The sequence below is a fragment of the Somniosus microcephalus genome, chromosome 27 (assembly GCF_052327205.1).
Source record: "Somniosus microcephalus isolate GS21.2 chromosome 27, FLI_Smic_1.0, whole genome shotgun sequence".
NCBI lineage: Eukaryota > Metazoa > Chordata > Chondrichthyes > Squaliformes > Somniosidae > Somniosus > Somniosus microcephalus.
In genome coordinates, this window is record NC_141013.1 from 24528691 (window position 1) to 24547355 (window position 18665).

An 18665-nucleotide genomic window follows, 5' to 3' on the forward strand; every position below is an offset into this window, starting at 1 on the left:
CGATGAAGGATCGGCGATATACTTCCACGTCAGGATGGTGTGTGACTTGGAGGGGAACTTGGAGGTGATGGTGTTCCCATGCGCCTGCTGCCCGTGTCCTTCTAGGTGGAAGAGGTTGCGGGTTTGGGAGGTACTGCCGAAGAAGCCTTGGCGAGTTGCTGCAGTGCATCTTATAAATGGTACACACTGCAGCCACGTTGCACCGGTGGCGGAGGGAGTGAATGTTCAAGGTTGCAATTTTGTATTTTCATATTGTATAAAATTTGGATATTTCACAGAAACAATTTTACCAGTTAGCATTTCAACAGTTTTTGTGGGGTGAGATCTGGGTGTCTTTAGCCAATGATTTCATTAAAATTAATTACCAGAACTTGGTAACAGTTTTTTTTATTTTGGATGATGAATACAATCTTGGACAGTACCAACACACAGTAAGATCTGTAGTAATGGACAATACCAGCACATGGTAGAGTCTAGACTTGTGGATAATATCAGAACACGACATCATCTGTACTAATGCACAATACCAGCATACGGTAGAACCTGCACTCATGGATAGTACCAGCACACGGTAAGATTTGTACTGATGGAAAATACAAGCATGTATTTAATGCAGTACGCTTTGATGTCAGGTACACAATTAACGTCATGGATTTCATCACGTCTTTCACCACCTGCGAGTGTGTGTGTGTGTGTGTGTGTGTGTGTGTGTGTGTGTGTGTGTGTGTGTGTGTGTGTGTGTGTGTGTGTGTGTGTGTGTGTGTGTGTGTGTCGTGCTCTCCACAGGCAGATAGAAGGTTTGATGCAGGAAGTGTAGTGCTTTTTTCTAAAGAAACTGCTCAGGGAATAGTGCATCAGTTGTGACAATCTAATAGAGTTAACAGAGCTTGCAAACACTTGCTTTTTGATTGCAAAGTGCATCTAACCAGTTTCCTGTAGAAAGTTAATGCGAATGCAGTATTGGGACATAAAAAAGTATTAAGAGACCCCAAAATGCGACACGCTTCTCTCTATTATCCTCTTTCCCATCCAAACCATTTCTACTGTTTGACAAGTGTGAAGGAATCCTGATGTAGTCATTTTTTTCTGCTCCAAAATAATCAGCATCACTTGCTGCCTACAAATTTTTACCCGACCATCTAGTATACAACTCCATGATCAATATTCCATTACATAAGAAGTAAACTAGGTCATTAAAAAAAAATCTATTCCCGTCTTCAGTTATTCCCTCAATGCCATGCCGCTATCTCCTCATTATCAGCTTTACACACAATAGATTTCCTTTTCACTGCTTGAACAGTTGTGTAAATCTGTTTCTCACTGTCTCAATGGGTAAATGTGCTGCAATGTGTGACACTGAGCCTGACGAGGCCAGCAGAGTCCCAGTTTTAATCCCTTGCCTGTGCTTGGTTAGTCCATCTCAGCTCGAACGGCAATCAGAACGTTACAATAGGTCTCAGTGCCTTGAAGCAAAAAACGGGGCACTGGGGGGGGGGGGGGGGGGGGGGGCGGAGAAATCAGCAAGGGTTGCCATTCCTACTGCTATCCCATGACTCCTGGAATACTGCTGAACAGGGATGCCAGTTGTACGGTAAGCCAGCAAGAGGAATTGAAATTAAAATGCACACTTGGTGATGCCAATGCAACTAACTGGATGTTTGACCAAATTACTATTTTCATTTTAGTTCTTTATTGCCTTTGTTGATTATTTACTTTAAAAAATCCTAAACTTCAGCACGAACTTTTCCTTGCATGATTGGAAACCTGCTAGCGTGCCACTATAGGGGTTTGTGATTGTTTTAATTAGTTGCTGCACTATTGAACTTCCACTGTGCAATTGAAGAAGTCTGATCAAATTCACGTAACTATAAAGTACCTGTCTCTCTAATGAAATCTTGTCACACTCCAGATCTTGTCTTGCAGCTCTTTCCTGGAAAAGTTCATTTCGCATCTGCTCAATCTGTCAGTGAAAGAGTGAAATTGTTAGGTACAGTTATTTTATATCAAAATGACTTGAAAGTTCACTCAAAAAATATTAATGTGAAAAGGTCTAACATTGCAATTGCTCAATAATGTCACAATCCATTTCTTTATGCCCATCTCTTGGGATGTTTCTTTACGTTAAAGATTGTTGTTCCTTTTACTTTCCTTTGGGGCTGGTATTTTTTCCTCTTATCTAGCGATAGTGTTCTTAAAAAAAATTTGTGACCGTTTTTCTAATTAATTATTTGCTCCACATCATTTCTGTAAATAAATGTAATACAGCGGCAGCCAATATATCATTTAGCTGCACATGAACTAACCAGACAATAATCAAAAAACCTCTTCCCTTCGCCTATGCAAGTTCAGTTGGAATCTATGAATGGATGGTTGCTGCAACTACAGGTTCTTGTAGTTATCACTTCCCAAGTGCAAAGACCACAATGCATAACTCTACCTCCCAACTCTTCCCTTTAAAGCAAAGCAACATTACACAGGGGTGTCCAGCACACTAACCTGACTCGAGAGTATTTTAGACATCAATCAAATACAAAACTCAAATGTTTTCACTCTTTAGCACTACATTCCTACTACATCCTGCTTAAAAGTCTAAATTTAAAGTCAATTTTTCAATGAGTAATATATTATCAGTTGCATTCTACAATCAAATACAGGCAATTAAACCAGTCTCTGAATACACAGAAATAGTAAACGCTATCCCCAATATACTTCTGCTGAAGTCATGAAGCCATTTACATCTCTACTTTAAGTAGGTGTATCACATTTTAACTACACCAAGCTCAATCTCTGCACTGTGGCAAGTTAGACAATCTCAACTGGGGCATTTCCAAGTCACAGCAACTAGCCCCACAGTTGTCATGGGAAAAGAAGGGGTGTGGGGTGATAAATAGTTAAATAGTTTCTGTTGATCACTCTCCAGCGACCCTTGCTGCAACTGCAAATTTGAAAATTGGGAGAGAGCAAAGCCAGCTCAGTTGCGATGTTCTTCACAGCTGATACTCACTGTCAAGACTCGCACATAAAGATCAGACACGTAGGCAAGGAGCTGGAGCAATACCCCAGCATTAGTTACCACCTTCAGGAGAGAAGAGGTAAGGAGGGAAGACAATAAACCTCTTATGATTCTCTCTGTGGTGGTCACGATTGCAACTTATCAAGACTGTTGACTAGCCATCCTGTTTTGCTGAAGTAGAGGAGAGAGGAAGTTAAGAACATGTAATGTGTCATGTACGAACTTTACATTTGAGTTCTGTGACCAGTAATGCAATACTATCTCCGTATAAGAAGCTCTTCTGCTCTGATTTTTGTTGGTTGCAGCTTTCATTTTAAGGCAAATTGTAATGTATGTAATGTATATATACCTTAAGGGAGAGAACTACTTTTTACAGCTCCTGTATACTGTAGTACCGGCAGTGACCACACCTGTATATAAACCCTGAGTAGTGATCTGTACACTTAGTTCTAGAGTAACCCTCATTCAGTAAACACCTGTTGATCGTTCCCTGCAGTCTGTTGTCTGATTATTGAAGGACACAACATTAAGATACACGGATATAACATTGGCGATGACGCAGATTCGAACCTACCTGCAACTCTGCATCACCTCCCAGGGATTCGCTCCTGGAGAACAGTGGAAGGAGGTCGAGTCCAGAAGCACGGGCGTCGACCACGGGCAACCGCCCAGTCATCCAGCAGAGACTTGAGCATCGCAGGGGAGGCTGTCGAGAGCCAGGCTTGGCTTTCCAGTCACGGTGGTCCAGCGAAACGGGCTGGCAACAGGTACTGCGCAGACCCTTCCCGGACAGCGGCGGCTAGAGCCGACCGAGCGGCACAGAAAAAGGCCAAGCAGCGTCGACGGGGGAGAGAGAGAGGGCAGAGCGCACAGGGCGCAGCCGGTGTTCAGGACCGAGTGGCGTCAACGGGGAGAGAGAGAGAGAGCAGAGCGCAGCCGGTGTTCAAGGGCCGAGCAGCGTCAACGGGGGAAGAGAGGCGCGCAGGAAAACGTGAGGCGCTGCCATTGCCACGAGGACCGCAGAGAGCGGCATTGGCAGCAGCGCAGGAGCAGCGCACGAATCCCACAGGGCGTCGCCATTTGCCACGAGGACTGCCGAGAGCGGCGTTGGCAGCAGCGCGGGAGACGCCATTTTAAGCCGCAGCAGGGAAGGAAAGCGTGGGAGATGCTATTTTAAGCCGCAGCGGGGAAGAAAGGAAAGCACGGGAAACGCCATTTTAAGCCAGTCTAACCACACCCAAAAATGCCAAAGAGTGGCAGTATCACAGCGTTCGACAATGAAGTCGAAGATTAGACGACATATGTCGAACGCATAGAAGTATACTGCAAGGCGAATGAAGTGCCAGATGACAAGAAAGCGCTGGTATTGTTGAATTCAATGGGTGCAAAAACGTATGGCTTACTACGAAACCTAGTAACCCCAGAGAAGCCAGTAGAAAAGGATTTTGAAAACATAGTGTCAATCCTACAGGACCACTTAAACCCCACACCGCTGCTGATAGCAGAAAGATTTAAGTTTCACAAAAGGAACCAGCATAAAGATGAAAGTAATGCTGAGTATTTAACGGAACTGTGCAAGCTATCGAAACACTGCCAGTTTGGAACGGGACTAGCAGATACTTTAAGGGACAAGTTTGTGTGTGGGCTTCAAAGTGAAGGAACCCAGAAACGGCTTCTATCAGAAAAGGATCTTACGCTGGACAAGGCTTTCAGCATTGCAATATCACACGAAGCAGCAGCACGGGGCGCTGCAGAGATACAACGGAGACCGCAAGAATATGGCACAAATGAAATGTCATACAGAACAGTGAAGTGCTATCGCTGCGGCAGAACAACACACGACCATAATGATTGCTGGTTCGAGGACAAAGTGTGCAGACAGTGTGGAAAAGTAGGACACATAGCAAGAGTCTGCAAGTCGGGAAAGAAAACCAGCAGCAAGAAATCTCCACAGGAGAAGTACAAGGAGGTACATAAGGTGGCGGAGAGTAGTTCAGACGAACAGAAAAGTGATACAGACTCCGGAAGCAAGGAGCTGGGTTGTCTGAAACTACATAATGTGATCAAAACGGAGGATCACCAAACTATCTGGGTCACGCTCAAGATAGCAGGAGTCCAAGTGAAAATGGAATTGGACACAGGATCAGCCCTAACAGTCATAAACCGAAGGGACTACAAGCGGCTATTCTCACATATATAATTGCACAATACTGTGGATGCTGGAAATCTGAAATAACAACAGAAAAAGCTGGAAATACTCAGCAGGCCAGGCAGCATCCGTGGAGAGAGAAACAGAGTTAACGTTTCAGGTCTGGGACCCTTCATCAGAACTGGAAAAAGCTGGAGATGTAACAGATATTAAGCAGGTGCAGAGACAGGGGGGGGGGGGTGGCGGTTAGGAGGGGAGGAAGGAGTAGAAAGAACATCCTGTACTTTTGTAAGAGGCAGGAAAGATAAAATGTTGCAAATGGGAATGGCAAAAATCATACTGCATGAAAAATGGGGGCAGGGATAATTATCTGAAATTGTTGAATTCCACGTTGAGTCCGGCAGGCTGCAAAGTGCCCAATCGAAAGATGAGGTGCTGTTCCTCGAGCTTACGTTGAGCTTCATTGGAACAATGCAATAGCCTGAGGACAGAGAGATCAGAGTGGGAGTGAAGCGGTGAATTAAAGTGACAGGCGACCGGAAGCTCAGGGTCACCTGTACAGACTGAACGGAGATGTTCTGCAAAGCGGTCGCCCAATCTGCGTTTGGTCTCCCCAATGTAGAGGAGACCGCATTGTGAGCAGCGAATACAGTATATTAAATTGCAATATACCCTTGAGAGATACAAAGATTGTCTTGAAGACGTACACGGGGCAAAAAGTCTACCCCAAAGGAAAAATAAGGGTGAACGTTAGCACGGTGGCATAGTGGTTAGCACTGTTGCCTCACAGCGCCAGGGACCCAGGTTCGAATCCCGCCTCGGGTGACTGTCTGTGTGGAGTTTGCACATTCTCCCCATGTTTGCGTGGGTTTTCTCCGGGTGCTCCGGTTTCCTCCCACAGTCCAAAGATGTGCAGGTTAGGTTGATTGGCTATGATAAATTGACCCTTAGTGTTAGGGGGATTAAAATATGTGGGGTTGCGGGGATAGGGTGGGATATGTGTTGGTGTAGGGGTTACGGGGATCAGGTGGGATATGTGTCGGTGCAGGCTCGATGGGCCGAAATGGCCTCTATCTGCACTGTGGGGTTTCTGTGATTCTGTGATTGTGATAACGGCAAGGAAACACCAAAAATGGACCTATATGTATTGCCAGATGGAGGACCACCACTACTAGGACGTGAATGGATCCGGAAGATACAGCTAGATTGGCATTCCATACAAGCACTGACTGTAGATGCCAAAAAGGATGACGACGTCACACCTGGACGACTGTCAAAAATGCTAACTGACGCACAAGAAGTGTTTCAGCAGGGACTCGGAACACTAAAAGGCATAACAGCGACGATCAAAATAGAGGAAAATGCAAGCCCAAAGTTTTTTAAAGCCAGACCGGTACCTTATGCGATCCGCCCAGCCGTCGAAGCAGAGCTGGAAGGTTTGGAACGTTCAGGAGTACTGTCCAAAGTGGACTGGAGTGAGTGGGTTACACCCATCGTTCCTGTAATTAAGAGGTCGTTGAGTAATACGCCTGGGGAACCAAAGAAGGTTCGCATCTGTGGGGACTTTAAGGTGACAGTGAACCCAGTCCTTCACACGGTATAATATCCGCTTCCGCGGATTGAAGATATTTTTGCCTCGCTATCTGGAGGGAAACGCTTCACTAAGATTGATCTGGCCCAGGCGTACCTGCAAATGGAGGTAGAAGAAGCCTCAAAACAGTACCTCACGATCAACACTCATAAAGGTCTCTACCAATACAACCGGCTGGTGTTCGGGGTAGCATCAGCTCCGGCTATTTGGCAAAGGGCAATGGAACAAGTCCTGCAAGGGATTCCAGGGACCCAGTGTTATTTGGACGATATCCTGGTCAGGGGCGAAAATGACAGTGATCACCTCGCCAACCTGGAGCAGGTGCTCACTAGATTGAAGGAATATGGGCTCCGAGCTAATCGCCACAAATGCGAGTTTTTCCAGAAGCAGATCTCGTATTGTGGCCACGTTATTGATAAAGAGGGGTTACATAAGTCCCCTGAAAAGATTGAGGCAGTAGTCAAGGCTCCAGCACCGGAAAATGTGTCACAACTGAGGTCGTTCCTCGGGCTGGTGAACTACTACCATAAGTTCTTGCCGAATTTGTCTACCGTACTACACCCACTGAACACCCTACTGCAAACGGGGTTACCATGGAAGTGGAGTGACGAATGTAAACGAGCTTTCCAGAAGAGCAAAGCATTGATCACATCAAGAGAGGTGTTGGCTCATTTCAACCCAGCACTACCAATTCGGTTGGCGTGTGATGCATCACCCTATGGCATTGGAGCGGTGCTGTTGCACAAATTCCCGGACGGCTCGGAGAGGCCAGTAGCCTTTGCGTCTCGGTCACTAACCTCAGCCGAGCGTAACTACGCCCAGATTGACAGGGAGGCCCTCAGCCTAGTGTGGGGAGTGAAAAAGTTCAATCACTATCTGCACGGGCAGAAGTTCACCTTGCTGACTGACCACCAACCACTTGTCTCCATCTTTAATCCAAAGAAGGGCGTTCCGGTGATGACTGCGCAACGGCTACAAAGATGGTCCCTTTTTCTAGGGGCGCACCAATATGAAATCGAGTATAAGGGCACGAAACAGCATGGAAACGCTGATGGGCTATCACGCCTGCCACTGTCTACTGCGGAGGAAGCACCAGCAGTGGATCCTGTCGAAATATTTCATTCGACTATAATTGAATGCTTGCCAGTAACTAACGCTGGTATAGAGAAGGAGACCCGACACTGTCTCGGGTATATGATTTGACGGTGAAGGGATGGCCAGCACATGGCGACTCACTGTTGCCAGCATTCTCATCCAGAAGAGAACAGCTGTCAGTATGCCAGGGGACCTTGATGTGTGGATCCCGAGTGGTAATTCCACCCAAGTTAAGGGAGAGAGTGCTCAATGAGCTTCACGAAGGTCATCTGGGAGGGGTGAAAATGAAAAGCCTTGCTAGGGCTTATGTGCGGTAGCCGGGGATCGAACAGCAAATCGAGGACCTGACAAAGAGCTGCTCAGGATGCCAGAAGGTCCAAAATGCACCACCACATGCCCCTCTACACCCATGGGAGTGGCCCTCATCTCCATGGCAACGGGTGCATATTGATTTTGCTGGTCCATTCATGGACTCAATGTTTTTAATAGCCGTGGATGCGCACTCGAAATGGCCTGAGGTGATCAAAATGTCCTCCGCCACCACAGAGAAAACTATTGCAGTCCTACGGACCATATTTGCCAGGAACGGCTTGCCAGAGCAGATTTGCTCTGATAACGGACCACAGTTTGTGTCCGAAGAGTTTCGAAGATTTATGGAAAGGAATGGGGTAAGGCATTACACATCCGCCCCGTATCATCCAGCCACAAATGGATTGGCTGAGAGGTTCGTACAAACCTTTAAGAAGGCAATAAAGGCCATGTGCGATGACGACATTCCACTGCAGCATAAGGTGGACAATTTCCTGTTAGCCTACAGAAATGCGACACATGCAGTCACCAACCAGGCCCCGGCCATGATGTTCTTTAACCGAAGGTTGAGATCTCATCTGGATTTGCTCAGACCAAATGTACGAAGAGATGTTGAGAGTAAGCAATTCCAGCACATCAATGAGAAGCCGACAAGGAGCTTCAATGTAGGGCAACCAGTCTTGGCCCGCGACTACCGAACAGAGAAATGGCAACCAGGAACGATATGCACACGGCAGGGGCCACTAATGTACACAGTGGATGTTGGGGAGAACATTGTGAGACGCCATGCTGACCAGATCCTAGAGTCACAGGAACGAGTCAACCCCATGTCTCGGCCATACGTACCTGGTGAGGAACCCGACGTACAGGTCGCATCTACCTCAGAAACAATAGCATTGGAAGCTGATGAATCAACTGACGACAGGGTGCTAGAATCGCCTCCGCACCAAGAGCGAGACACTCGGGAAAGGCGTTATCCAGAAAGAATCAGGAAGCCTCCCCAGAGACTGAATATATGAATGGACTATTTACATAGAACATTGTATATTAAAAATGTTAATTGTTAAATGAGTATTATGGTACTGTTAATCTAAAAGGGGAGGAATTGTAATGTATGTAATGTATATATACCTTAAGGGAGAGAACTACTTTTTACAGCTCCTGTATACTGTAGTACCGGCAGTGACCACACCTGTATATAAACCCTGAGTAGTGATCTGTACACTTAGTTCTAGAGTAACCCTCATTCAGTAAACACCTGTTGATCATTCCCTGCAGTCTGTTGTCTGATTATTGAAGGACACAACATTAAGATACACGGATATAACACAAAATGGGTTTAAAAAGTCCTTTTCTTAATTGCTTACAGTGCATAGAAAAGCAAGGCAGGTCCTGGGCATTGTCGTTTTGTTGTTAAATGCTGATTCCCCCCAACACAAACAAATTTTATGAAATTGTTTATGTTTTAAAGAAAATACATATTTAACAGCAAGTTGTAACAGTATGTTTTGTTTTTTAACCATACTTGTGACAGCTATACGTAATATTTACAGCACCGAATTAGGCCATTCAACCCAACTGCCAGTATCTATGCTCCATATGAGCCCCCTCCCACACTATTTGCATACCCTTCTATTCCATTCTCCCTCATATACGTATCTATGCTATTCACCTCAACTACACCACGTGGCAGCAAGTTCCACATTCTCACCACTCTCTGGGTAAAGAAGTTTCTCCTGAATTCCCTATTGGATTTATTAGTGACTATCTTCTATTTATGGCCCCTAGTTTTAGACTCCCTCCTAGATGAAGAATCATAGAAATTTATGGCACAGAAGGAGGCCATTCAACCCATCATGTCTGTGCTAGTGAAGGAAACATTTTCTCTACGTCTATCCTATCAAACCCCTTCATAATTTTAAAGACCTCTATTAGGCCACTCCTCAGCCTACACTTTTCTAGAGAAAAGAGCCCCAGCCTGTTCAGTCTTTCCTGATACTTAGAGCCTCTCAATTCTAATAACATTCTTGTAAAACTTTTTTGCACCTCCTCCAGTGTCTCTATATCCTTTTTGTAATATGGAGACCAGAACTGTGCACAGTACTTCAAATGTGGTCTAACCAAGGTTCATACAAGTTTAACACAACTTCGCTGCTTTTCAATTCTATTCCTCTAGAAATGAACCCCAGTGCTTTGTTAGCATTTTTGCTGGCCTTGTTAATTTGCGATGATACCTTTAATGATTTGTGAATGCGTACCCCTAGAGCATTTTGTTCCTCTACCCCATTTAGACTCATTTTCCACGAAGTACATGGCCTCCTTATTCCTCCTACCAAAATGCACCACCTCACACGTATCTCTACTGAAATTCATTTGCCATTTACACGCCCATTCTGCAAGTTTATTAATGTTTTCTTGTATTTTATCACAGCCTTCCTTAGTATTAACTATACCCCTCCCCCAATTTGGAGTCATCGCAAATTTTGAAATTGTACTTTATAATAAATGTAGTCTTTAAATTGTGTTTTTGTACACTTTAAAATCAGGATGATTATTAAGCGCTGAAGATGCTTTAAAACTCAACGTTCTTCCATTATACGAAGTGTTTTTTCACCTCTGTCCACTCGAAATCTCTGAGTGTGAATTCAATTTTGAAATTATGATTAAGAACAGTCACACCCTGCCCCTCCCAAAACATGATTTGTCCAACTTCATTAAACACTGGGAGCATAAACATTTAACAATATGGAACCAAAGCAAGGTGCTTATCTGTTATTGGTAAGATTGAAAAGTTAAAGATTCATTTCTGCAAAATTCACCATCCCCAGGTATTGAACATCTGGGCATTTAATCCATACCAATCAAAATTTCTGTTTTTAGAGCAGATTGAGAGACTATCTGGTAGGAAAGTAATCCCAGTCCTCCATACTCAATTTGTTAAGTCTGAATATTTATATTGTAACATGTAGGATATAAACCAGAGGTTCGCTTCAACTACTGAACTCAGCTATTGGCTAAGTATAGGTGACTGACAGTAAATTGATTCAATGATGATTAGTGTATACATGACAGCATTGGTTCCACCCCTTCTGGGAAGCACAGTAGTCTGACCGGTGGAGATGGAGATGGTATGGTGTGTTGGATGAAACTGATAATTCCTACTAGATTCCCACAAATTAATTTCTATATGCTGAGAAAGTATCAGCATGCCAAACTCGCATTTTCTGCAGTGAAATACCACCCTTTTTACAGGGACAAATTAATTAATTTTAATAAATATGAATTTAAACTAATCCATAGCTTTAAATTTGTGTGTGAACATAATCAAACCTGTACAGCAAAAGAACACAAATAGTTACGGACACAATTCAAAGACAGAAATCCCTGTTGGCAAAGTCACTCAGAACACAGGTGCAGTTCTGGAATAACTTCAGTGGGTTTCCTATCTCCTGCTTCACCGATCCAAAATAAACACAATAAATCTTCTGGTGCTCTATTTTGCTTCTCCTGCTCTATTTTGCTTCTCCTGGAACTTTTTAAAACAAAAGTATTTTCCATCAAACTTTAGCATTTGTGATTAAATTGAATTCAGTTTATGGACATTACACACACTGTTACAAATATACAGCAGACAATAAAGGTAGTTAAAAATGCATCCAATATGCCACCCTTTAGGATGAGATGTTAAACCAAGGCTTAGTCTGCCCTCTCAGATGGGACAAAAAGGATCTAATGGCACGATTTGAAGAGCAGGAGAGTCTTCCCAGTCTCCTGGTCAACGTTTGCCTCTCAACCAACATTACTACAATAGACTATCTGTTATGGTGGTGGAACAGGAGAAGACTTGAGGAAATTTATGGCGTTTAGTCTCAATTGGCCGGATTTTCCAACCCCCACGGGTACGTACGAGGTGTGTACGCGCCCATAGGGGCCTCGCAAGTGCCGGATTCAGGCATGCGAAGCGCATGCGCTAAAACCCGGCACTTCCAATCTGTCAAGAATTCTCGACAGATCATCCGCCTGCCCGGGAAAAGTGCCTCTGCGGGTGGAGAGTTGCGCTTTTTGCACAACTTCTGCCCGCTGAAAGGCCATGGAATTCTAACGCCTGGTAAAAGCCTGCGTAAGGCCGGCTTTAACCAGCTTAAGAGAGTTGAAAAATAGAAAAATTAAATTTGATAACTCATTTATTTATAAATTAAAAACTCTTCAAAAAGGTAAGTTTACTTTTTAGCCCTGTAAAAACATTAAATTTTCCCAATTTTTTTAAATTTAAAAATATTTAATTAAATGGAATTTTAATTATTTAATTAAGTAGTTAAAAACATTTTTAAAAATGTTTTAGTGTGTTTTTAAATGTGATCCCCATTCATACTTCTGACAGTTCTGTCCCTACAGACCTGTCAAAAGTATGAAGGGGGAGTTCCCTTCTTTGATTGGTTCGCCCGGCCCACATGATTCCAGGGGCCTTTGCGAACTGCATGCGCCCCTGGGATACCTGGGCCTCTGCGCATTTCGAAGAGGAGGGGCCCAGGATCAGAAGCCTCGGGATCTACGGAACCAGCATGTAGGTTCGTAAAATTTTTTCCGATCGGGGGCATCCGCCCGCAGGAAGCCTCTGATCGGAAATTCAGGGCCAATGTCTTTTCCTCCTTTCCAGTGAGTTATATTCTACTTTTGTTATTCTAAACTTTTGTCTCTGATCACTTTCTACTCAATTTTAGGAAACAATACAGGTTGACATACCGCCCCATGACAGGTCCTCACCCACTCCACTCGGGTTGTTGCTGATGTGAATTTCAAATTCTGGCTGATGTAGGATAGGGTGTTTCTGCACGGGACCAAAGTTGCAGAACAAAGCCCATATTAAGCAGGCATTGGAAATTTTCTTTGGGAAGTAAACGAATAGCTTGGATATAATTAATAATGAATGCACCACAAGTAAAATGGTCTTACTACTATCAGACCAAAGGAACATTTCAACAAGAAACTCTCAACCGTGATGATTGTGTGTGGAGAATGAAAGCCAAAAATGAAAAAATAAAATAACCATCCTCTGAAAGAAACGGGTGTTTGGTGTTGGGACCAATAGGAAACAGCTGGTAAACTTCTAAAATTAATTGAGTTATAATAAAGACTTGCATTTATATAGCGCCTTTCACGACCACTGGACATCTCAAAGCGCTTTACAGCCAATGAATAATATTGGAACGGAGAGGCCAGGAGAGTTGATTTTAGAAGAGAATTAACATCTGGAACAGATGATTACAGATGTAATTTAAAGTCTTGTTGATAGAAACTTATATTTCGGCTCGGACTGGAATTATTTTGCAAAAACTTGCCTAGTATCGTAAATATAGAAAAATATTTATCTCACTCGATTTGATACAGCATTCTCAAGTTACATTCCTTCATTTTAGTTGTAACTGCATGTACAATATTAGTAACAATAGTGTTTATATTAAATTCCAGCACAGCCCATGATTTTCTGCCATTAAAATTATGGATGGAAAATCGTAGGCTCAGAATCTGCCCCAGTCTTTTTCCTTTCCTTCTTTAAGAGGGAGATTTTAATTAACCAGGCATCTATCATTTTCAGCAGCATTTTTCTCATGTAGTATGAATTTATATGCGGTTTAGTCTGCATAAGTACATTTACAAAGCAGTAGAATTACTTGCCACCCTCGGTGTTTCCTTCTTCTAACGACCTACTAGTTTTCAAAACCCAAAGCTTGCCATTGTATAACTATTTCTTAATTTCCCTCACCTTTCTCCCTACTGTTTTCAAACTTTGTGGCATCTATGAATGAAGGCAACTACAAATTAATTTCCTGCTTACCACCCTGCCACCTCCCCCTTTCAAAAACATCCTTAAATCACTTCTCTTCAATCGTTTTCTTCGGCATTTACTAGATAAAAGGGCAGAATGTTAGGCCTGAGCCACACTCCAAGCATAGGGTTCAGTTTCAGTTTCTACGATGTGTGGATATGCTTTTGGAAGCTGCCTCTTGCAGTCAGTGCAAGTAAAGTACTGCGAGAGAGTCTGTCGGAATTGCAACACTGGAATTGGATTGGGACCTTCCTGCTTTGTACAGCTCAGTGCCACACTGAAAAGTAAACTTACTAAATGAGCCATTGGAACTGCTTCAGAATAACAGGATAAATGGAATTCCGTAAACCTGTGATCAATGGATTATGATAATAATTGATATACATCAAATCAAATTAGTCTCCTGATATGGTGGGTGATAGAGAGACTTTGGAAAGGGTTCAGAGGAGGGCCACATGATTGATTCCCAGCTTAAAAAACCTTGAGTCATTCAGATAGGCTTAAAAAGATGCGCCCGTTTACTTTACAACAATAACTTGTATTTATATAGTGCCTTTAACATAGTAAAACATGCTTCACAACAGCATTATCAGATAAAGTTTGACACCAAGCTACTCAAGGAGATATTAAGACAGGTGACCAAAAGCTTGGTCAAAGAGGTAGGTTTTAAGGAGTGTCTTAAAAAGGAGAGGCGGAGAGGTTTAAGGAGGGAACTCCAGAGCTTGGGACCTAGATAGTTGAAGGCATGGCCGCCAATGGTGGGGGCGAAGGAAATCAGGTATGCACAAGAGGCCAGAATTGGAGGAATGCAAATTTCTTGGTGGGTTGTAGAGCTGGAGGAGGTTACAGTGATAGGGAGGGACAAGGCCATGGAGGGATTTGAACACAAGGATGCGAAGTTTAAAAATCGAGGCGCTGCTGGACCGGGAGCCAATGTAGGTCGGGCGAGCACAGGCGTGATAGGTGAACATGACTAGGTGCGAATTAGGATACATGCAGCAGAGTTTCTGATGAGCTGAAGTTTACGGAGGGTGGAAGTTGGAAGGTCGACGGAGAGCATTGGAATAGTCAAGTCTGGAAGTGACCAAAGAAGTCCCTCATCCCTGGAATCGTTCTCGTTAATCTTTTCTGCACCCTCTCTCAGGCGGTCACATCCTTCCTAAAGTGGTCTAATCATGATGCTTCAGGCATTACAACTGTATAGGGCAGGCTTGATGAACCAGATACTCTTTTCCTGCCCATCATTTCTGTATGCTCATATCATACTGTAACAGACCTACAAATAATTGCTTCGCAAATTTTACATGCGTGCCAAAAATGTAAACAAAAGTTAGGTTTAGGCACGGCTGGCCATAGAGTCCTGCCAAATGGGGCACCACCCAAGTACTCAGTATTTTGTAATTGGAGGCAGTCACCTTTTAAACTGGTCATGCTGAGCTGTTATGTTGCACACCAGTTTTCAACAGGGCCATAAACGCTGCTAACAAAACTTTGTAAATAACAATGCGTCATTTCTTAAGAGCTATTCAAGGTATTCTTGGAAACTGGAACAGAGTAGAACATGACGGACCTAGGCACAGTGTGTCCAGAATTTTGCTGTCAATATGAAATATTTGGGTGCAAACAGGCTTTGCTTACATCCAGTCTGCTATTCTAGTACTCAATAAAGTTTTCCTTTACTTAGGGTGTGACATGAATCAGTCATTCATGAAAGAAAGACTTATGAAATAATACTGAGCAGCCTGCGAGTGGCACTGTCCAGGGAGAGTATAAATACTCGGGCACGGGCCCAGCTTGCGCAGGACATTTTTAACAGGAACTAGTGAAGGACACAACTAGACCTCCATGTTGTAAAACAGTTGATTAAAGCTTTGTTTAACGCTTAGACCAAGTGCCGAGTAGTTTTCTTACGTCAGGGTGTATTTATGTGCAGTGGTTAATGCTGGTGATCATTATAAAACTAAAAAGTAACTTCAGGGCAACAAAATGTATCCTTTTTTTTTTAAACTGCGCTTTCGCAGGTTGGGAGAATGGCCCGACGATCTGCTCTCAGTGCCCTTATACACATAGTCAGCTGCAATAAAACATGAATGGGCTGGACTGGTTGACTCGCCACAGAATGACGAGACTGCAAACTTGTCTAATGCAGAGACCTATGACCGACCAAGTCTTAGATTTTTTTAAATTTGAAATTCCCTTGTAAAATAAAAACACTTCCCTGTGCCTTGCCTACAGCCATTTCATGAAATATTTTAACTCTCACTGAAAAATTATTCAACTGGTTGTTGACTTAAAATGTACAATTACTGTGTACTTTTAACACTGTTATTATATCTGCTTTTATGTAAACATTTACTAAATCATTTCAAGTTTTATTTCTCAAGGCAGGATTTAAAATGTTGCTACAATAGCTTTGGCAATATAATTGAGAGACCAGTCTTAAACATCCGAACCAGATACTAACAGGAGAGTAGGATCACTCTATAGCAGGCAGTATCTGTCCCAAGCATCTATATCCATGAACTATTTATTCTTATAGGTCTCAAAGTTTACTTATCGTTTAATTGTAATACAAAAAACTCATTATTCCCACATTTATTTCAAATCACAGTCTGTCTCTTGCTGCTATGGCTCTTTGCTTTAATACCATACACTGCTGAATTCCTTTTTTATTCTGTTCCATTTCATCCATTGCTTTGTAATGTTTAATGGAATAGTTCTTTTTATTTGGAGTTCAACTTCCTCCTGCTCGATGTCTGGAATGAATTATCCCCTTCAATAGATCCAGAAATGTATATCTCAAGTAATCAAAACCTTTTACAGCCCAAACCCTGATTATGATCCATTTCAGCTGTGGTTTTCATGCCTGAAAACACCCCCCCACCAATTAAGGTGAACCAGAACCCAACTTTAACAACCCCCCACAACCTACCAATTCATCACAATACAATACAAAATGGCTGTTCCAATTGTCGACTCCTATTTTCGATTTCAGAAATGATATGGCGAGATCTTCCAAGGTGAAAGTCACACAGAGATCTTGGGTAGATACAGCCAGAGCTGATTTAGGGGTGAGAAAACTAAAGCGTATTAATTATTTGCAAGCTTCTGTTCTGGAGACTCGTTGTAACTAATGGAATGTTTACTTGTCTTGCTAACTTACTTCTTACACACTGTTGTGAAAAACAGGTAAATCAATAGAAACCGAATCTTCAGGTGCAAAGCATCCTGTACCTACCAGTACAATAAGCTCTGCCTATCGATTCTGGTTTCTATGCTGCATAAAATGTGTAGCCTCCCTCACTCTCACAATCAGTGTTGTAACTTTTTTTTTGTAGGTTAACCATGAATTATATAGATAATTTTCAGGACAAAAGGAGCCAAAAGTATGTCAAGGATGTTTTCCCATTTTAGGAATGAAGATTCCACTAGGTAGGTAACACGTCTTTCTCTTTTAATTTATATCTGCAACATGTGCAAAGGATAGTCTTCTTCCCGTCAATTGGCAGCAATGGAGAATGCACTCCATTGGCCATTTTGCATGTCTTTGGAGGCAGCCAAACAAGGTCCAGGTTTCATTAAAAAAATAATTGTCTAGTTTTGCAGAAGTATTCAGTTCTCTGAATGTAGAAGGCTAGTATACTTAGCGCCAACATAAGAATCTTATTCCACTTCAAAATGTGAAGTGAAGCAGAAGAGGGAACAACTACCCCGAGATAAGAACGAGAAAAATCAAGTACAAAAAAGGCCATTTGGCCCATCAAAGCTCATTCCTCTATAACTCTTCCTTGCTAGCAATCAATTGTGCTTTGAATACCTAACCTCGGCAAATCTAGAATCTTGCATGATTGTTCAAAATTTATCACCTTTTGTGTGAAAAATCTGATCTTTGATCCCAATTAATATTTCACAAGTTTAAATTATGACTCTTGAAAACAAGGAGAAAAAACAGATGTGCATTTACATAGCGCTTTTCATAACGTCCCAAAGCGCTTTACAGCCAATGATGTACTTTTGAGGTGTAGTCACTGTTGTAATGTAGGAAATGTGGCAGCCAATTTACGCAGAGCAAGATCCCACAAACAGCGCAATGAAGACCAGATAATCTGTTTTAGTGATGGCTGAGGGTTAAAATTAGTGGCCAGGACACCAGGGATAACTCCTCAGCTCTTCTTCAAAATAGAGCCATGGGATCTTTTACGTCCACCTGAGAAGATAGATGGGGCCGCTGTTTAATGTCTCATCCAAAAGCCAACACTCCCTCAGTACTGCACTGAAGTGTCAGCCTAGATTTTTCTTCTCAACTCTCTGAGACAGATTGAAATCAATGTAGTTTTCAAGAAAAACTTTGGCTGAGGCTCCAATACCCTCATGACTGACTTGAAAGTTCTAGTTCCTCAGTGTCTTCATCCAAATCTTCAACAGGGGCAGCATGAGGGGAAGGAGGATTTGTGAAAAGTTGGTGGTTCAAAGACAGCTTCTTCAAGAGAATTATCTTCCTGTTCCTGCCAACCAGGTTTGAAGAATGGAGGGTGAGAAGCAGTAGCCATCTAGGATATTGATGAGTCTTTTGGAATAGGTGCATACAAGTTGCAAGCTAAAGCTTTCCAATGTTATAGAAGCAGAGTCTGCTATCTATATCATGTATGGCAAAGGGATCACCAGCAACTGTGGATTGCTG

General features: G+C 42.9%; 1 protein-coding gene across 3 annotated transcripts in view; it reads right to left on the reverse strand.

Annotated features, from left to right (window-relative positions):
- The window catches only part of cgnl1 (cingulin-like 1), a 151321-nt gene that overhangs the window by 13407 nt on the left and 119249 nt on the right, over positions 1-18665 (reverse strand). For all 3 annotated transcript variants that reach the window (XM_085968723.1, XM_085968725.1, XM_085968726.1), the window contains one exon: positions 1877-1960. In XM_085968723.1, coding sequence (XP_085824849.1) covers positions 1877-1960 — 84 coding nt within the window. Of the gene's footprint in view, positions 1-1876; positions 1961-18665 lie in introns of those variants that run through there.